The 16,680-nt window shown below is 36.9% G+C and overlaps 1 protein-coding gene across 25 annotated transcripts in view; it reads right to left on the bottom strand.

Moving 5' to 3' along the window:
- The window catches only part of CLASP1 (cytoplasmic linker associated protein 1), a gene marked incomplete at both ends in the record, with an annotated part of 222,317 nt that overhangs the window by 37,709 nt on the left and 167,928 nt on the right, over positions 1-16,680 (bottom strand). For 22 of the 25 annotated variants that reach the window (XM_084229881.1, XM_084229869.1, XM_084229891.1 and 19 more), the window contains 4 exons: positions 7,523-7,666; positions 8,894-8,972; positions 12,201-12,364; positions 15,233-15,302. In XM_084229881.1, the coding sequence (XP_084086007.1) occupies positions 7,523-7,666; positions 8,894-8,972; positions 12,201-12,364; positions 15,233-15,302 (457 nt within the window). The remainder of the gene's footprint in view (positions 1-7,522; positions 7,667-8,893; positions 8,973-12,200; positions 12,365-15,232; positions 15,303-16,680) is intronic. The other 3 variants (XM_084229882.1, XM_084229884.1, XM_084229874.1) reach the window with 1 other exon arrangement.

Raw genomic sequence — 16,680 nt, 5'->3', positions numbered from 1 at the left:
TGCATGCAGAAAACAATGCACTTTAAAGAGAAAGAAAGAAGAAAGCAGCAGACTTGAGTTTTAGGAGGGAAAAAAAATCAAGTCACCAATTACATAAGAAAGTTTAGAAACTTTGTTAATTGAACATGGCATTTGAAAATTATAAAATGTAGGGCTGCATTTTTCATTGGTCTCTTTTTATGTGAAATATGCCATTATTTTTACTTAAAAGAATATATTTCTTCCCAAAATCACATGTTATTTAATGCTACAAACTTAGTTGAAATTTTTCATGAAGAAAATTATAAAATTAGTGAGGTCTTTTAGGAACAAGACGGCTACAAGATGATACCCTAGAAATTGTGCTGATTCATTGCTAATTAACATCAGTGGCTTTTAGTCATGAGGAAAAAAAGTATTAGCAGACTTTAACTTCCGACACACTAAAAAAGAAACCTTTTCTTAGCGATCCTAAAATGAATTATGATTTGAATTTATTTTTAGATTTTCTAAATCATAAATGTAAATGATTTTATATAGTTTTCAAAAATCAGTTTGGCTTAAAGCTGTTTTCAAAGAAAAATCTTTGAAATGAGATCCAAGCTCCAGAAATGGATAAAGTATCATTTAATTATATTATTTTTAAAGATTTTACATCAAAGTTTTAAAAGGAATCAGAGTCTATAGTCCTAAAATATTTTGTCTACAACCTTCTGTGTTAGTGAGAAGTCAGAACACTTGACTCCAAGCAAGGAAGAAAAAACTAGATTATATTTGTCAATGCCATCTATATTCTCATTAAAAAGAACTCCAAATTTGGGGAAGGGTTGAAGAGATTCATTTTAAAGACTCTGGGGCATGGCTCACATTTAATAATGAATCAACAAGTGGACTATCATCGTTCTTGTCCAATCTTTGAACTCTTGTCTTCCATAAGAGGCAGGTCCACTAAGCAGTTAGACAGAAAAACGCTGAGTACAGCTTTTCCTAATAGTCAACCCCAGGGCAATTTATTGCTATTTTAATGCTTAAGTGCCAACTTTAAAGGAAACGAATCCCACTCATGCCCCAAAAATACAACTCGTGTGTGTGTGTGTGTGTGTGTGTGTGTCCGTGTGTCTGTGTAGGGGGGATTGTAAAGGTAAAAGGTTCTTCAAATTTCACTACCGCTGTTTGAAAAGAACTCCCAGAACTCAACTAACTTGAAAACCATGTATCTTACAACAGAATTTTTCCAGACAGGAGGTCCCATGAGACTTTAACAAATGTTTCAGTGTTGGTATTAATTAGGGAAAACTTAAAATTTGGAAGGAAAAGTAGTTTTTGAATTTATTGAATGACTACTTGCCCCCTTTAGGCAATCATTAAAATTGCTTTGCAGAGTCACCCAAAGGGAAGGTATTTTAAACCTTCAGACATTTCTTATTTAGTATTCCTTACTATTCCATTAAAATATGTGGAGGCCTGCACTCAGCATAGCTAATTCTTTAGAAAGGTAGTTAATCATAAATCAAAACACAAACATGTACTAGGCACACGCATACACACTCTCACAAAGTATTATTTTTATTTTAGGTTTCTTCAAAATCTTTCCAGTGTCTTCACAAGGGTAATCAGGATTAATAATCTAAAATGCAAACAGTAAAGTCTCTCTTTACAAATTAGTAGACAGTTTTAAATCTACCTGTTTACAATTTTCTTCCAAGTTTCCTTCTCCAGGCCCAGAGCAGGTTGAAGCTGACCTAGTGGGGAAATCCTCACCTACTCGACTACGCTGAAGAGGGGACTGACAAACAGGAAAAGTGGTAGGATTTAATCAGAGAGAAGAGGTACGTGCTTAAACCATGGTTAAGCTGAAAGTGTATCTGGCTTCTTTTATAAAATCGCACAGGCACATATAATCTAAAAGTTAAGAATAATAACAGTAACTACCAATTTTAAACCTTAGTCATTTGTTAGGTCCTTAAGAATCATAATCCTTCCTGGAAGTCCAGCAGTCTTGCTTTACATGATGAAACAGAAGATCAAAGAGGTCACAATAAGAGACTTGAACGAGGCAGTCAGAGTTAAGCTGAGATTCAAATCTTAATTGATGGTGAAACCCTTAGTTTTTTAGATTAGGCAAAGTAGCCGTAGTAATCAGATTTAAAAAACAATCAATTAGAAATTTCAATTTCAATTTTTAAGGCTATTTATACATTTTTCCTGCTTCAGGTAATAGTATCTTTCTATTTTCTAGACTTCGTCATGCCTTCATTTCCTACATTTCTCAAAATGACAGTTGGGGGCTAACTCTGCTACTTCATCTGATAAAGTATGTGCTACAATATTAGAGAATCACATGTGATAAGCAAACATACAGGGATTCTGAATGCCAAAATACAAACATACCATTAAAAATTCTATTTCCATCACCATACTCCCTTTGATTGATGGGGGAAAAAAATCTTTATAATGCTGGACAAAATCTGGTTCTATAAACAGCAGCAGTAAAACCAAAATAATCCTCAAAAAAATAATACAGCAAGAGGGCCTCCCCGGTGGCACAGCGGTTGAACGCTGGGTTGCGAAGCTGCCCGCAGCCTCTGCAGCACTGGTTCGATCCCCAGCTGCTCCCCGGCCACCGGAGGAGGGTCCCACATGGCGCGCAGACCTCTCCTGCCGCCCCTTGCTGCTCCCCTCAGCAGTGTACTTCGGTCCTTCTGCCTGCTCTGCTCCCCGCTCTGGCTCTGGTGAATTCTCTCACCCTCCCGCTCTTCTGACTGTACCCAGTGTTTGTATAAATAAATAAATAAATCTTAATAAATAAATAACTAAATAAATATCTCCTCACCTTTAAAAAAAAAAGCATACAGCAAGAGTTGTAACAGAAAATGAGGCAACATCTACTTATGTTTTCATATCCTTTATTACAATTAGCCCTCCCCAAAATGACTTGAGGCAAGCATTCTGATTTTTTTTGGATAACAAAAACAAGGGATCAGAGGTTAAATTACTGTTCCACTAACAAGTGGCAGAGGCAGAAGTGAAAGTAGGTTAAACTCTAGAAAAATCCACTTCCTTTTCTCTAGAATCAAATACAGAGCATTAAGAAAGGTCTAATGTACTTTGGTACAGCTTGATCAACACACTAGTCAGGATTCCCACACTCAAAAAATGAAAAAGGTTCCTCTTGGAATAAAGTAGGCCTATTAAAAAAAACCTAGGTGGGGCTTTTCACCTAGTCCTAATCAGCCCCAACCTGGTAGGCACACCTGCCTGGTGAGTGGCTTGTGGTCTAGTTTTGGTAGTGTTTTTTCCCTCCTTTCAAAGTATCTTAAATATTTAGAATCTCTTTTTTTCCAATGTAAATTATGCCAAAACACTGAGATAAAAAGGGAAACATTTAAAATGTTAAAAAAAACAGCGTTTTATCAGCTTAAAATGTTTCAAAAGTGCTTTTGATCTTAAAAATATGGGTAATTAATTTCACTGTCTGCAAATTCCTGAAGTACAGTGTGGATAATATTAGTATTCTCCAGGGCTATCATACTCTTAAAGCAGGATACCAACAGGACAATGTGGTTCATGATCAAAAGTGCTTTAAATTATCAATATTTCCTTAGTACCTGATATAACATTCTAGTAAGTCTAAAAATGAAAGATAAGGAACAAACATGTGTATTTTTAAAAGACTAGTAAGGAAGGACATCTTTAGTGCATTTGATTTTCTAGACTAAAATGGTCCTTGATTTATTTGTTACAACTTTAAAATGATAAGGACACACAATAGACTGTGGGGTGGACCAAGGGTGATTTGGTAGTGGGTGCACTATGGTGGCTATACTTGATGGGGGTAATCTAAGTATTACCTCAATTAAAAATTAATTAGCTAATAAAAAAGAATAATAATCACTTCTTGGCTTTTAGGCTAAGATCAAGTGTAAAAAATAAGATGATAAGGGCAATTTCAGACCTTGGAGCAGACTGATATATACCATGTCATAATTTTTAAATATACTAATTGTACAAAAGGAATATTTGAGGGCCTCCCTGGTGGTGCAGGGGTTAAAGACAGTGCTATCAAGCTTTCACCAGCCACTGCAGCTCGAGTTCGATCCCTGGCTGGCCAGGGTGCAACCCACATAGCACAGCAGACTTCTCCTGCCTCGCCTGCTGCTCCCCTCAGCAGATTATTTCAGTAGATCTGCCTGTTCTGCTCCCCATTCTCTCTGGTGAATCCTCTCACCCCCCACCCCCCGCTACCTCTGGTTTACACCCCAGTTCTTGTATGCATAAACAAATAAATCTTTTTTAAAAAAAGAAATATTTGAATTCTATACTTTAACACACCAATTTGACTTAAACAGCCATGCCTTACTAGTTAGTGCAGGAGGTGTACAACTGAAATGGAAACAATCTAGAGTCACAAATATCTTGGATTAAAAAAAAAAAATGCAGAGAACACCTAGAATGAAAAGATGCAACTGCTAAGTTGACCGTCATCACAATTTGCAGAGTCAAGTAAAAAAGTTCCCCGTTTGAATAAAAGCTAAGGAGTTACCAAATAATTATGCAAGATTCCTGGCAGACAAACTCTCAGTATGGTACCACAAGAATCCCCCATGAGTCCTACATAACCCCTTTCTTGGGAATAAGTAGGCCCCCCAAATATGATGGAAGATCACTCCAAATTATGTTACAAGGCAGAAGGTATTTTGCAGATGGAATTAAGTCCCTTCCTAATCACTTGACTCAAGTGTGACTATCCTGGTGGGTCTTACCAAATCAGGTGAATCCTTAAGAGACGAGAAAATTGAAAGTGAGAACCTCCCAATGGCTTTATCTTCTCTTTCACATTTGAACAATAGTTTTTATAACCAGAGGATTATTGGCTGATTATTTTTTTCTTTCAGCACTTTGAATGTTGCCCCACTATCTTCAGTCCTCCATGGTTTCTGAAGAGAAACCAGCTACTTTTCTTCCTGAGGATCTCCTGGATATGCGGAGCCACTTCCCTCTTGTTGCTTTCAGGATTCTCTATTTATTTTGCCTTTTAGTACTCTGATTGTGATGTGTCTAGGTATGGATAGTATTTTTTTTAATTCTACTTAATGTTTGCTGAGCTTCTTAGATACTTGTTTTCCATAAAATTTGTGGGGTTTTGGGACATTATTTCTTCAAATATTCTGATGTCTTTGAGGAAGCAAACTGATAAGGGATGGCAGATAGCCTTTATTAACTGAGAATATTCTCTGTTTACAGTCAGCAAGAAAGCAGTCAGTGTAGATGAGATTCAAGAGCCAAACAACACCCTGGCTGGTTTGGCAAGATCTTGGACAGTGTAAAGATGAGGTATTAAATAGTCCTTATGATCGCGACAGGGAAGGAGCAACAGCAAGCATCACAAGTAAAATGCCAATGATGACAGGCATTGTGAAGCAGCAATAGATAAGCCAAAATGATTAAATTAAATATTGAAGATTATTCAAGCAGCAAATGAATCAAGTGGTTTCCAGCAATAAATTTAAAATTCTAACCATATTTGACTTCACCTAGTTAAGGTTTTTAGAGCCCAGGCAAGATATCTTAAGGGAAAAATTTCCTCAAATGTCCTGATTTATAAATTCTAGTTCAAATTATTATTAGGCATGTCTATGAAAAATGGATATTATCAAAGTTAGTTGCTCCCACACAGGTTCTAATCAGATTAATGTGCAAGTCTAAAACATGTTTTAGGGGCCTCCTCGGTGGCACAGTGGGTTGAGCACAGCGCTGTGAAGCTGTCCGCAGCCTCTGCAGTGCGGGTTTGATTCCCGGCTGGCCAGGGAGCTACCCACATGGCAAGGCAGACCTCTCCTGTCTCGCCCATTGCTCCCCTCAACAGTGTTTTCAGTCGTCTGCCTGGTTCTGCTCCCCGCTCTGTCTCTGGTGAATTCTCTCACCCTCCCTGCCTCTGGCCTGTACTGCAATTCTTGTATAAAAAAATAAATCTTTAAAAAAAACAACAACAACATGTTTTAGCACCACAGGAAGGAATACTTACATAACATTTAACATAAAAGCACATACTCACACAGAAGCACATAACTCATGTGTTATGACTAAAAATAGAAAGCTGCACGTGAGGTTTTTATATTTTTTGGTTGATCTTAAGAGTTTCAAAATTACTATTTCTGAATTTCAAACCAACCAGATCATTTAGCCACGCTATTGCACCTCCCTAATCCAAACTAGCTTAATGGTTTAACTAAAAGCCACCTTTGAAATGTTCTTTGGATAATGCTGAGAAATTTTAGAAAAGAACCACAAATTGAAAAATACTAGTGATATCTGAATAAGTGTCTTACTAAGATTTGCCAGTGTTCCTAGAGCATGAACATCTTAGTTTACTCCTGAAGAAACCTTTCAGACAATTCTTCATTTCTCCTCCTTGAACTTCATTTAGAGAAGGAGCTAAGTGTTCATATACCCGTGGATATACGACAACCTCACTAAATATGCTGGGATCATCCTTTCCATTTTCTCTGTCAATGTAGTCGAAAGGACTATATCGGTACATAGCCAAAGGATTATATCAGTAGGGATGGTTGTGTAAGGAGTCTAGTATAGAAGAAAAAAATGCAATATTCAACAACTACAAACAACCAAAATCAAGTGCTTTTAGTTTGAAAGCAGAACTGAGAAATCTGGCTTTTAGAATACTGAAGGCTAGTAAGCTTACATAAAAAGCAAAAAGAATGATAGGCACACATGTAACTTGGGCACAGGATTTAACATTGACAGGAGAGAATAATACAAACACAACAACTTACTTATACTTTTTTGGGGGATTACAATGTGTCAGGGTTTGATTAAATGCCTTTGCATATACTGATTAACCAAACCTTATACTATCTAGATATAGAGTATTACCCAGTAATAGAAATAATAGTACACATCACTCTTTACTATGTTATAGGCCTCCCAATGTGCTATTTTAGAAGTAGCCTATTTAAAAAAAAAAAAAAAAACAATAAAGCACCACCTTGCTATTACAGTGTCTCAAAAATCTAATTGGGCTTTCCCACCTAATTTCCCCAAATCAAAGAAAGTATGTTCCAAGTATGGTGTATAATCGGAAACTTTTGCCCTTTTCAAATTGAAGAATTCATTTTACTTTTTAGCAAATTTTCAACTAGATTTTACTGCCAGGTCCCTTGTGGTGAGGTAGGCTCAGATCTGTAATGCCACCTTCCAAGTACATGTCACAAAATGGACACAAGGGAAACCAATGTGCTTGAAGAAAAACTAACCCACTGGTGCTTTCACATTATAAAAATGTGAAATAGATATCTAAGAAAACCCATAGCCCAGTCTACAAGATTTTAGATTTTCATTTTATTATTCAAAGACTAGAAGTAGGTGGAGCTAGAGAGAAGATAACGGTGCAATAGCAATGTCTTGGCTTTCACAGGAAAGACATGATAAAGATTTATAAGGAGAATACTCCCTAGTAATAAAAATATCAGTATTCTAAGAACATTCTGTAACTTAAGTCGTGCCTTAGCTCTCTTGTACATACCTTTCTCACGTCTGAACTCTTTGGTTCTGTTGTCCAGGTTATAATTCTAGAAACAGCAAGTCTTGTCTCACTGGAGTTTACAAAATCTGTTGGATCCATCTGCCTAGCGAGAGACTCAATGTACTTCAGGATTGCAACTTTGACCTGAAGTATGCAATAATTATAAACATTAGTATACTTTTTGAATACAATTCTGAGCTGATGACAAGGATAAAAGAAAACATTATTGAGGGGACATCTCTTTTCTCCTGGATTTAGGTTTCCATCTTGAGAGGCACCCACTGGGGGAAAAGTATGAATGACTAGCAAGTTTGTAAACAGGAAGAAAAGTATGCAACTCATTCTCTTCATTTTCAGACTGCCGAGAAGTTATCCTTACTTATGCTGCAAGATATTTACAGGGCAGTAGCTCAGGTGGGATGGCCTGTGGGATTTCTAGCTCTGGGAGAGCAAATTCAACTCTGTAATAAGTTCTGTCTGCATTCTAAGCCATGTCTTATAGGAACATTTTCAGTAACCATAAATCTGAAATTATGCCCTAACTTCTCCAGTGATGTTTCAATTAGTTTTCACCACAAGAAAAAAGGGTCTGTCCTAAAACACTAAGCAAAGTTAATGATCAAAGAACAGAAGATGCACATACCTACCTCAAATTAACACACATCTTCCCTCAAATTTAGTCCTGTTATTATTGGTATGATTTTCTACAAGATGTACCAATTCATTTTCATGAGTCAGAATGTTAATATTAAAAAAAAAAACACAGAACATTTTTCTAGTATAAAAATTAATTATAGGGCCTCCCTGGTGGCACAGGTGGTTGAGCACCGCACTGTGAAGCTGTCCACAGCCTCTACAGCGCGGGTTCGATCCTGGCCAGCCAGGGAGAAACCCACATGGCACAGCAGACCTCTCCTGTCTTGCCCACTGTTCCTCTCAGCACTGTATTTCAGTCAGCCTGCCTGTTCTGCTCCCCATTCTGTCTCTGGTGAATCCTCTCACCCTCCCGCAGATCTGGCCTGTACCCTAGTTCTTATATAAATAAATCTTTTTAAAAATTAATTATAAAAAGAGTAGTAATATCCAAATGCCAGTAAGATGCAGAAAAAATGGATCTCTCATATACTGATGGTAGGAATATGACATAGTACACCTTTCTGGCAGTTTAAAAGTAACCCTACCCAGTAAACCAACAATTTCTCTACTAGATACTGAACAAAGAGAAATGGAATCATGTTCACAAGAGATGGACAAGAATGCCCACAGAAGAATTTTCATAATAATCAAATATGATTAATGTAAAAAGAAAATTTAAGCAAATCTAAACCTCTAGAGGCGACACTATGAAATTAGCGACAAAAAGTTACTGACCTTGAGGTTAGGAGTTTGAGTCTGATCCACAATAAATCTCATCAAAATGTTAAATTGTTGATCAAAGGGAAAGGAGTCCCTAGGTTTAAAAAAAAAGTATACATTGTTATGCAATAATATAAGAAGCCAAAATATACTGTTGTAGATTAGTGCATATAAAAGTGAGACTGCTCACATTTTTAAAAATAGTACTTTTCATTTTATATAAATACTACACAGAAAATGTAGGGAAAGGAAAGTCTCGTTGAAAGTCCCAGAACACATATTAAATTTACTTTGAGTATGCTATGTTAAAATTAAGTCATAAACTAGGGAAAAAAAATTCCATGAGCCTTTTTTAGGAGTCTGTTCATCTTTTTTTCTATCCAGATACCTTTCCAAATATTGCTTATGCAAGAAACACTTTCAATTCCAAAATCTTTTCATATCCTGACTTGGCTTAAGCTGCTTGTATTACACCCCTTGGTTTTAGCTGGGTAAATGCTTATGAGCTCTACTTGGTATAGAGCTTGAAAAATAATGCTGCAGGGCCTCCCTGGTGGCACAAGGGGTTAAGACACAACCTATAAGCTGTCTGCAGCCTCTGCAGCACCAGTTTGATCCCCCGCCAGGGAGCTACCTACATGGCGCAGCAGACCTCTCCTGACTCGCCGGCTGCTCCCCTCAGCCGTGTATTTCAGTCTGCCTGTTCTGTTCCCCGCTCTGCCTCTGGTGAATCCTCTCACCTCCAACACCTCTGGCCTGTACCCCAGTTCTTGTATGCATAAATGAATAAATCTTTTTTTTTTAAAAAAAGAAGGGCCTCCCCAGTGGCGCAGAGGGTTGAGTGTGACGCTTTGAAGCTGTTTGCAGCCTCTGCAGCGCCGGTTCAATTCCCAGCCTGCCAGGGAGATTCCCACATGGCGCAGCAGACCTCTTCCGTCTCTCCCGCTGCTCCCCTCAGCAGTGTATTTCAGTCAGTCTGTTCTGTTTCCCACTCTGTCTCTGGTGAATTCTCTCACCCTCCCGCATCTCTGACCTATATCCCAGCTCTTGCATAAAAATAAATAAATCTTAAAAAAGAAAAGAAAAGAAAAGAAAAGAAAAGAAAAGAAAAGAAAAGAAAAGAAAAGAAAAGAAAAGAAAAGAAAAGAAAAGAAAAGAATGCTACAGTAAACATTATAGTGCATGTGATATTTCTGAGTTGATGGTTTCATATTCTTTAGGTAGAAGCCCCAAAGTAGAACTGCTGGGTCATGCTGTTCACATTTTTAGTTTTTTAATGTATATCCATTTTCCAAATGGCTGCACCATTTTACATTTCCACCAACAATGTATTAGGGGTCCTCTTTTTCCACATCCTCTTTCACACTTGTTCTTGTGGGTCTTTTTCACAAGTGCCATTCTCATGGGTGTGAGATGATTTTGCATTGCAGTTTTGACCTGAATCTCCCGTATTAAAAGTGATGTTCAAGATTTTTCCATATGTCAACTGGTCTTCTGGACATCCTCTTTGATGAATTTCCTGTTCATATCTGTTGCCCATTTATTAATTGGATTGTTTGTTCTTTTGCTATTAAATAAATTTTTCTGTGTGTCTTGGATAGTAACCCCTTGTTGGTTGTGTAAAAGTATAAATATTGTCTCCCATTCAGTAGGATATCTTTTTAATCTACTTATATTTCCTTTCACTGTGTAAAAGCTTTCTAATTTAAGGTGACCCCAACAGTTTATTTTTGCAATTATTTCCCTTGCTGTAGGAGCCATTGTTAATTCATTTAAAAATTACCTGATCTGACATACTTTTCTCCATCCTCCACCAAATCATAAACACATTACTACAAAGTATCTTTTGAGATCATTTAATTTCAAATGCTTATATGATGGGCACTTAAAATTTTAGAGGCAATAGATAAGAGGTCTCTAAATAATAGCAGCACATAGTCTTTTGCATATTGTTTAGAGTCTGGGCAGCTTTTCTTTTCTTACAACAGCTAGAAGGACTACAACTGTTGTAAGTGTGCTATCAATCTTTGAGCCAATAAACCTCTTCAGATGAACAGGAAAACTACATAATATAAGGATAGAAAAATGTCTAGGATGAACTGTAAGAAGTTAAAGTATTAGAAACACCAAGTAAGGTCTTCAGAAGGATATAAATATTCTCAAATGTTTTTTAAAGAGAAGAAAATCAATGTTCAAAGCTTTATATTTGTCTTAGTCATTCACAAAAGTAACACCAACTTAAGGAAGATATGGGTATTTCATTTCATGGGTTGGTGGGGCATTTAACATGTCAAAAAAAGAATATGGGAATCAAGTTAGAGAGGAGATAATTAAGGGGGTAATGAAAATCCTCGGTGACAGAAGAGAATGGAAAGAAACCACCTGGAGAGTCCTGTAACATCAGAACAGTTCAGCCCTCACCATGCCCTAACAGACATTCTTCCTAAGGCAACACAAATGGTCCTCGAGTTTACACAAAGGTAGATGAACATCACTAATCAACAAAGAAATCCAAATCACAACCATACTGCAGTATCACCTCACACCTGCTGGAATGGCTGGTGCCAAAATGTCACTGCTAAGTATGCTGACAAGAATGTACAGAAAAGGGAACCCTTATGTACTGCTAGTGGGAATATAAACTGTGACTATGGAAAACAGTATGGAAGTTCCTTGAAGTTCCTCTACCACATGATCCAGCAATTCCACTTCTAAGTATATATCCAAAAGAAGTGAAATCATTATCTTAAAGAGCTATCTGTACTCCCATGTTCACTGCAGCATCATTTATTAACAGCAAAGACATGGAAATAATTTAAGTGTTTGCTGATGGAGGAACAGAAGAAGAAAATGTAGTGTATGTATACAATAAAATGTTACGCAGTCATTAAAAAGGCAATCCTGATAACAACAGCATGGACGAGGCTTGAGGTTTTATGTTAAGTGAAGTAGGTCAGAGAAAGAGAAATACTGCAAGATCTTGCTTTTATACAGAATCTGAAAAAACAAAGATGAATTCATAGAAAGAGTCGAATGGTGGTTGCCATGGGCTAGAGGGATGTGGGAAAGGAGACATTATTCAAAGGATAGAGACTTCTAGTTATAACATTAGTTAGTTTTGGGGATTTAAGGTAAAGCACAGCAATTATAGTTAACAATAATTCAATACCTAAAAGTTGCTACAAGAGGACATCTTAAATGTTCTCACCCCCATTTCATCAAAAAGGTAATTATGAAGGATGTGTTAATTAACCTCACTGTAACAATCCTTTACAAGACACAGTTATCAAGTTATAAATGGCCTGGCCACTAACACACTTACCGTGTGACATCTAGAGCCTTCTGAACTTTTGCTTGCACAGATCCAAGTAAATCTGCTCCCATTTTCTTAAGTAATTGTGTGAGAAGAACAAAAAGCCAGTCTTGCAAGTCATCCTTGTGAATTATTATAAAGTCCACAAGAGTCTCCAAAAACATACTGAAAACCTGGACACAAATGACAACCCAACATTTCACATACTTAATTCATGATTTCCTCCAAAGTCTATAAAACATTAAAAGTGCCCATACTAGTTTTTCCCACTCTCAGAACACGTTAACAACTGGTCATAGCATAGAAGGCAAATATATTAAATAAAATAGATAAAAAAACAGGATTGAAACTTACTCTCTGTTGTGAATTCCACAGCAAACCAGGCCATGCAACAAAACAAATTCTATGTTAGTCCACTGTGAATTAATACCATTTTCATGCAGTTTCTTAAAGACCTGAAGAGACTACAAAGTGATAAAACACCATCCCCTCCCTCAATCTGCCTTTAAAATTCAGTACAAAGAGAAACTAATTTTGCTGAAAAGTATCCATTTAGTACTGGAGGCCTGCCTCTTTCTCTTTCAAAAAAAGGACTTTAAACATTATAATGCTATACTATTATTGTTTATTACCTAGCATTCAACAAATTCTATTATAGGATGAGGAAAAAACACTTGTGTATATATTTCTTTTCATTTCAGTCATCTGAGGTATACCAATTCCAATATTATAAAGTATGAAAGATTATGCCTTAGAGTAAAAGATACTGATAATTCACATAACGCTCATGCTGCTGTGTAACCATTACTGTTCTCGAAGGTAGGATAGAGTCTACAGTAGAATATATCTGCGGCAGTTTCAGAGCGCTAAGTAGCACTGTGTTACCTACTTGGTTAATGAGTCTAGCTCTACTGGGAAAACCCAGCCATCATATACCTCCTTAGATCTAGCACAGCAACTATTAACCACCAGGGGTCTCCCGATAGAGAACTCAAAAAAAGTCAGTGAGCCCCAGTTGTGGGATTCCTGATTTAGCTCATAGGCAGCGAGCAAATGTTAACTAAACTGAGACCTCCAAACTCACTGTACAAGAGCCTTCTGATGGAAACAAATTTCCTTCTTTATCCTCAAATTCTGGTTTTGAATCAGCAATCTAGAGGTGACAGGTAACAGAAATTCCATCAATGTCCAAAGCCATCTAATATCCCTTATGCTATAAATCTTATGACTTGTAGGTGTATGATTTAAATCTTAACTGCTATTAATTAATCCTACCTCAGAAAAATATCTTGATAATTATCTTTGTATATGTGTGGTCTTTAAACTCAGCCTTCCTGGATTTTATTAATATCGTCAATGTTAACTTTGTGAGGATCAAGAATTTTTTTTTTTTTTTTTTTATAGAGGCATGCTTTATTTATTTGTTTTGCTGGTTTTGTTTGTTTGTTTTGTTTATACATGCACTGGGTACAGTCAGAAGTGCGGGAGGGTGAGAGAATTCACCAGAGCCAGAGCGGGGAGCAGAGCAGGCAGAAGGACCGAAGTACACTGCTGAGGGGAGCAGCGGGCGGCAGGAGAGGTCTGCACGCCATGTGGGACCCTCCTCCGGTGGCCGGGGAGCAGCCGGGGATCGAACCGGCGCCGCAGAGGCCGCGCGCAGTTTCGCAACCCAGCGCTCAACCGCTGCGCCACCAGGGAGGCCCAGGATCAAGAATTTTAAGACATGCTTCAAGACTGATACTGAGTGAGAATAACTGCCACCAAATAAAAAAAATAAAATAAAATAAAATAAAATAAAATAAAATAAAATAAAATAAAATAAAATAAAATAAAATAAAATAAAATAAAATAAAATAAAATAAAATAAAATAAAATAAAATAAAATAAAATAAAATAAAATAAAATAAAATAAAATAAAATAAAATAAAATAGAGAGAGAAGGCCTGCATTCATTCTCTTACACTCCCATGAACATCTCAAAAAGCAGGGATTCCATCTTGCTTTCTGTCTCCTTAGCCTAGTGGGTACTCAGTAAATGTTTCATAAATGGAGGGATAGATGGATGCTTGACACTGCAAGGACAATTCCCAGGAGGAAAGAAGAGTAGGAAAAGAATGGAGATCATAGTAACTAGCTGGATCACAAACCCTGGCTCTGATTGTTTCTTCCAGTGTGACCGTAAAAAGGGTCATTTGAACTACGAAAACTGCATTTTAGCTACTTAAATCCTACATGTCAAATATTTAAGATCTGCTTCTACTGACCTGAGGTTCTATCAATTTCTCCTTTTGTTCCTGTTCTTTATTCACACTTTAACTTTCCTAATAGCTTATTACCTGTTTTCTTTATCATCTAACAGCTTCTGAGGGCAAACTAACTGAACCGCCCAAAGAATGGTATTTAATCAAAATCTAGATCCAAGAAAACTTTTGCAAAGGACTCCCCTCGGTACTCAGTGGTCCCATACTTGTGGGTGTTTTCCCCTCAGCGGGCACTCCTTGTTAAAATGACAGTCCTCAGTGTTCTCTTGGCCCCCAAGAGCCAGTGAAGCAGCCACTATCTAACAAGTTCTAGGGGAAAATAATCTAACCTGGTTTACAAAGAAATCCATTAATCTTTTAAAATCTTATCCTATATGGAAAAAATTCTTCTTGGGATACAATATATATATATATTTTTTTTTATTGTTTTTTTCATTAATTTTTTTTAAAGGTACTACATTATAATACAATAATATATTCTGGGACCCAGCCCACTGTCTGGCTAATATGAGGGCCTCGAAATCATTTGAGGAAAGACTACATCTGATTCTCTCCATGAAGACTCTTAACTTGAAACACAGTGTTTCATTTGAAGCTTTACGGACATGTAAAGTTTCCAAGAATTCCAGTTTTAAAAGATGTCACAAATTACTGCTGAACTGCTGTTAAATTTTTAAGGTCTAACCTTCATTATGGGGGATTATCTCTCATTCTTAAGCAGTGTTTTACACAGTTCACACAGTCATGCAGACAGGGATGTAAATAAGGCACGATTCCCACACTTGCCTTGCTATGAGGGTCAGCAAACATTCGGGTGAAGATCTCACACAATCTTTTCAATTCTACTCGACTGGAGGGGAAAAATGGAAACAAAATTTAGTAAGTCAATACTAAGATTAGTTATAGCTGTCCTTTTAGAAATCTTTTCATATAATGAAATTTCTTTCATAAATGAACTGTCTTAATTCATGATGAAATTAAAGAGCCATGATAGTTTTGTTCTCATTTTAAGATGAGAAAACCGAGTGTCAGAGAGGTATTACCCAAGCTCACATCTGTGGAAGTTTCATAGCCATTAGCTGAATCCTGATCATTTCATTCTAGGTCTGTTTTCTCTGTCACAGATGAAAGATAATAGGATAAACTGTGAAAAGCATGGGTTCCGGAGTCAGTGAGACCTGATTTTAATCTCATTTGTGCCACAGACAAAATACTGATATCCTTATATCCATGTTAGTCAAACAGGATAAGAGCTATCTCACATGGCTGCTGAGAAGATTAGAGAATGCACCCTGCAGACAATGTGTTGGAAACAAAGCAAACACTTATTTCACATCAGTGCCCCTTTTCCTTTTCTCATCCTTTACTACTGAATTCCGTTTTTTACTTCAAGGTTTGATAGAAGTGTCATCTCTTCCCCAAACCATCCCTGAGTATTCCCCCCTCATACAGATGAGACAGTTGGGTCATGAGTAGCTACCGGTTTACTTTTAACATTTTTAACAAGGCAATCTAGTTTAGACCAATGCTAATCAACTTATTTCTGGAGGTAACGTATTACTATTCTAAAGTACTCTATTTTAATGTCTGTACTATGCATATTTATTGCTATATATGTATATATGCATATGTGCATTCAAAAATTTTAGACTGAGACTTGCATCATTTTATCCACAACTCTGAAGTTTAACAAACCATATCAATCTGCAGGTTTTTTTTTTAATCTAAACCATAAGCTGTACCAAGATTTCTCAAATAATACCTACTAAACAAATGTGAACCATAAAGCAACCAGTTATTATTTTTTAAATATTTTATTTTATATAATTCTTACATCTTTTTTCATCTTTGCACAATGTATGCATTTTCATTTTGGTTATAATCCCCATACAATTGCACCCCCCCCCCCTTATTTTGACTATAGTCCTTCCTTTCCCCGCCCCTCTCTCCCCGCCTTCACAGTGTGTCTCTGGTTTATAGTTGCTTGTTGATTTTGATTTTTACTTTGTATCGACTAGTCTTTTTCCTGGTCTCTTATTTAGGTTTTCTAAATTCCTGCTATGAGTGAGACCAAGCAACCAGTTATTTTATAAATCTAATAAATTATAAAGTATTTGCCTATATCAAAGTCTCGGGAAGGCCTGTGCCAGCACCTGACTGTATGAGGACTCCACAGATGGCAGGGAATCCATTTAAGTATCTGGTAAGTATGATATGGGACTCAATCC

Source organism: Talpa europaea, assembly GCF_964194135.1.
Source record: "Talpa europaea genome assembly, chromosome: 1".
Lineage (NCBI taxonomy): Eukaryota > Metazoa > Chordata > Mammalia > Eulipotyphla > Talpidae > Talpa > Talpa europaea.
The sequence above is the reverse complement of the archived record's forward strand: the minus strand, read 5'-3'. Positions and strand labels throughout refer to the sequence as shown.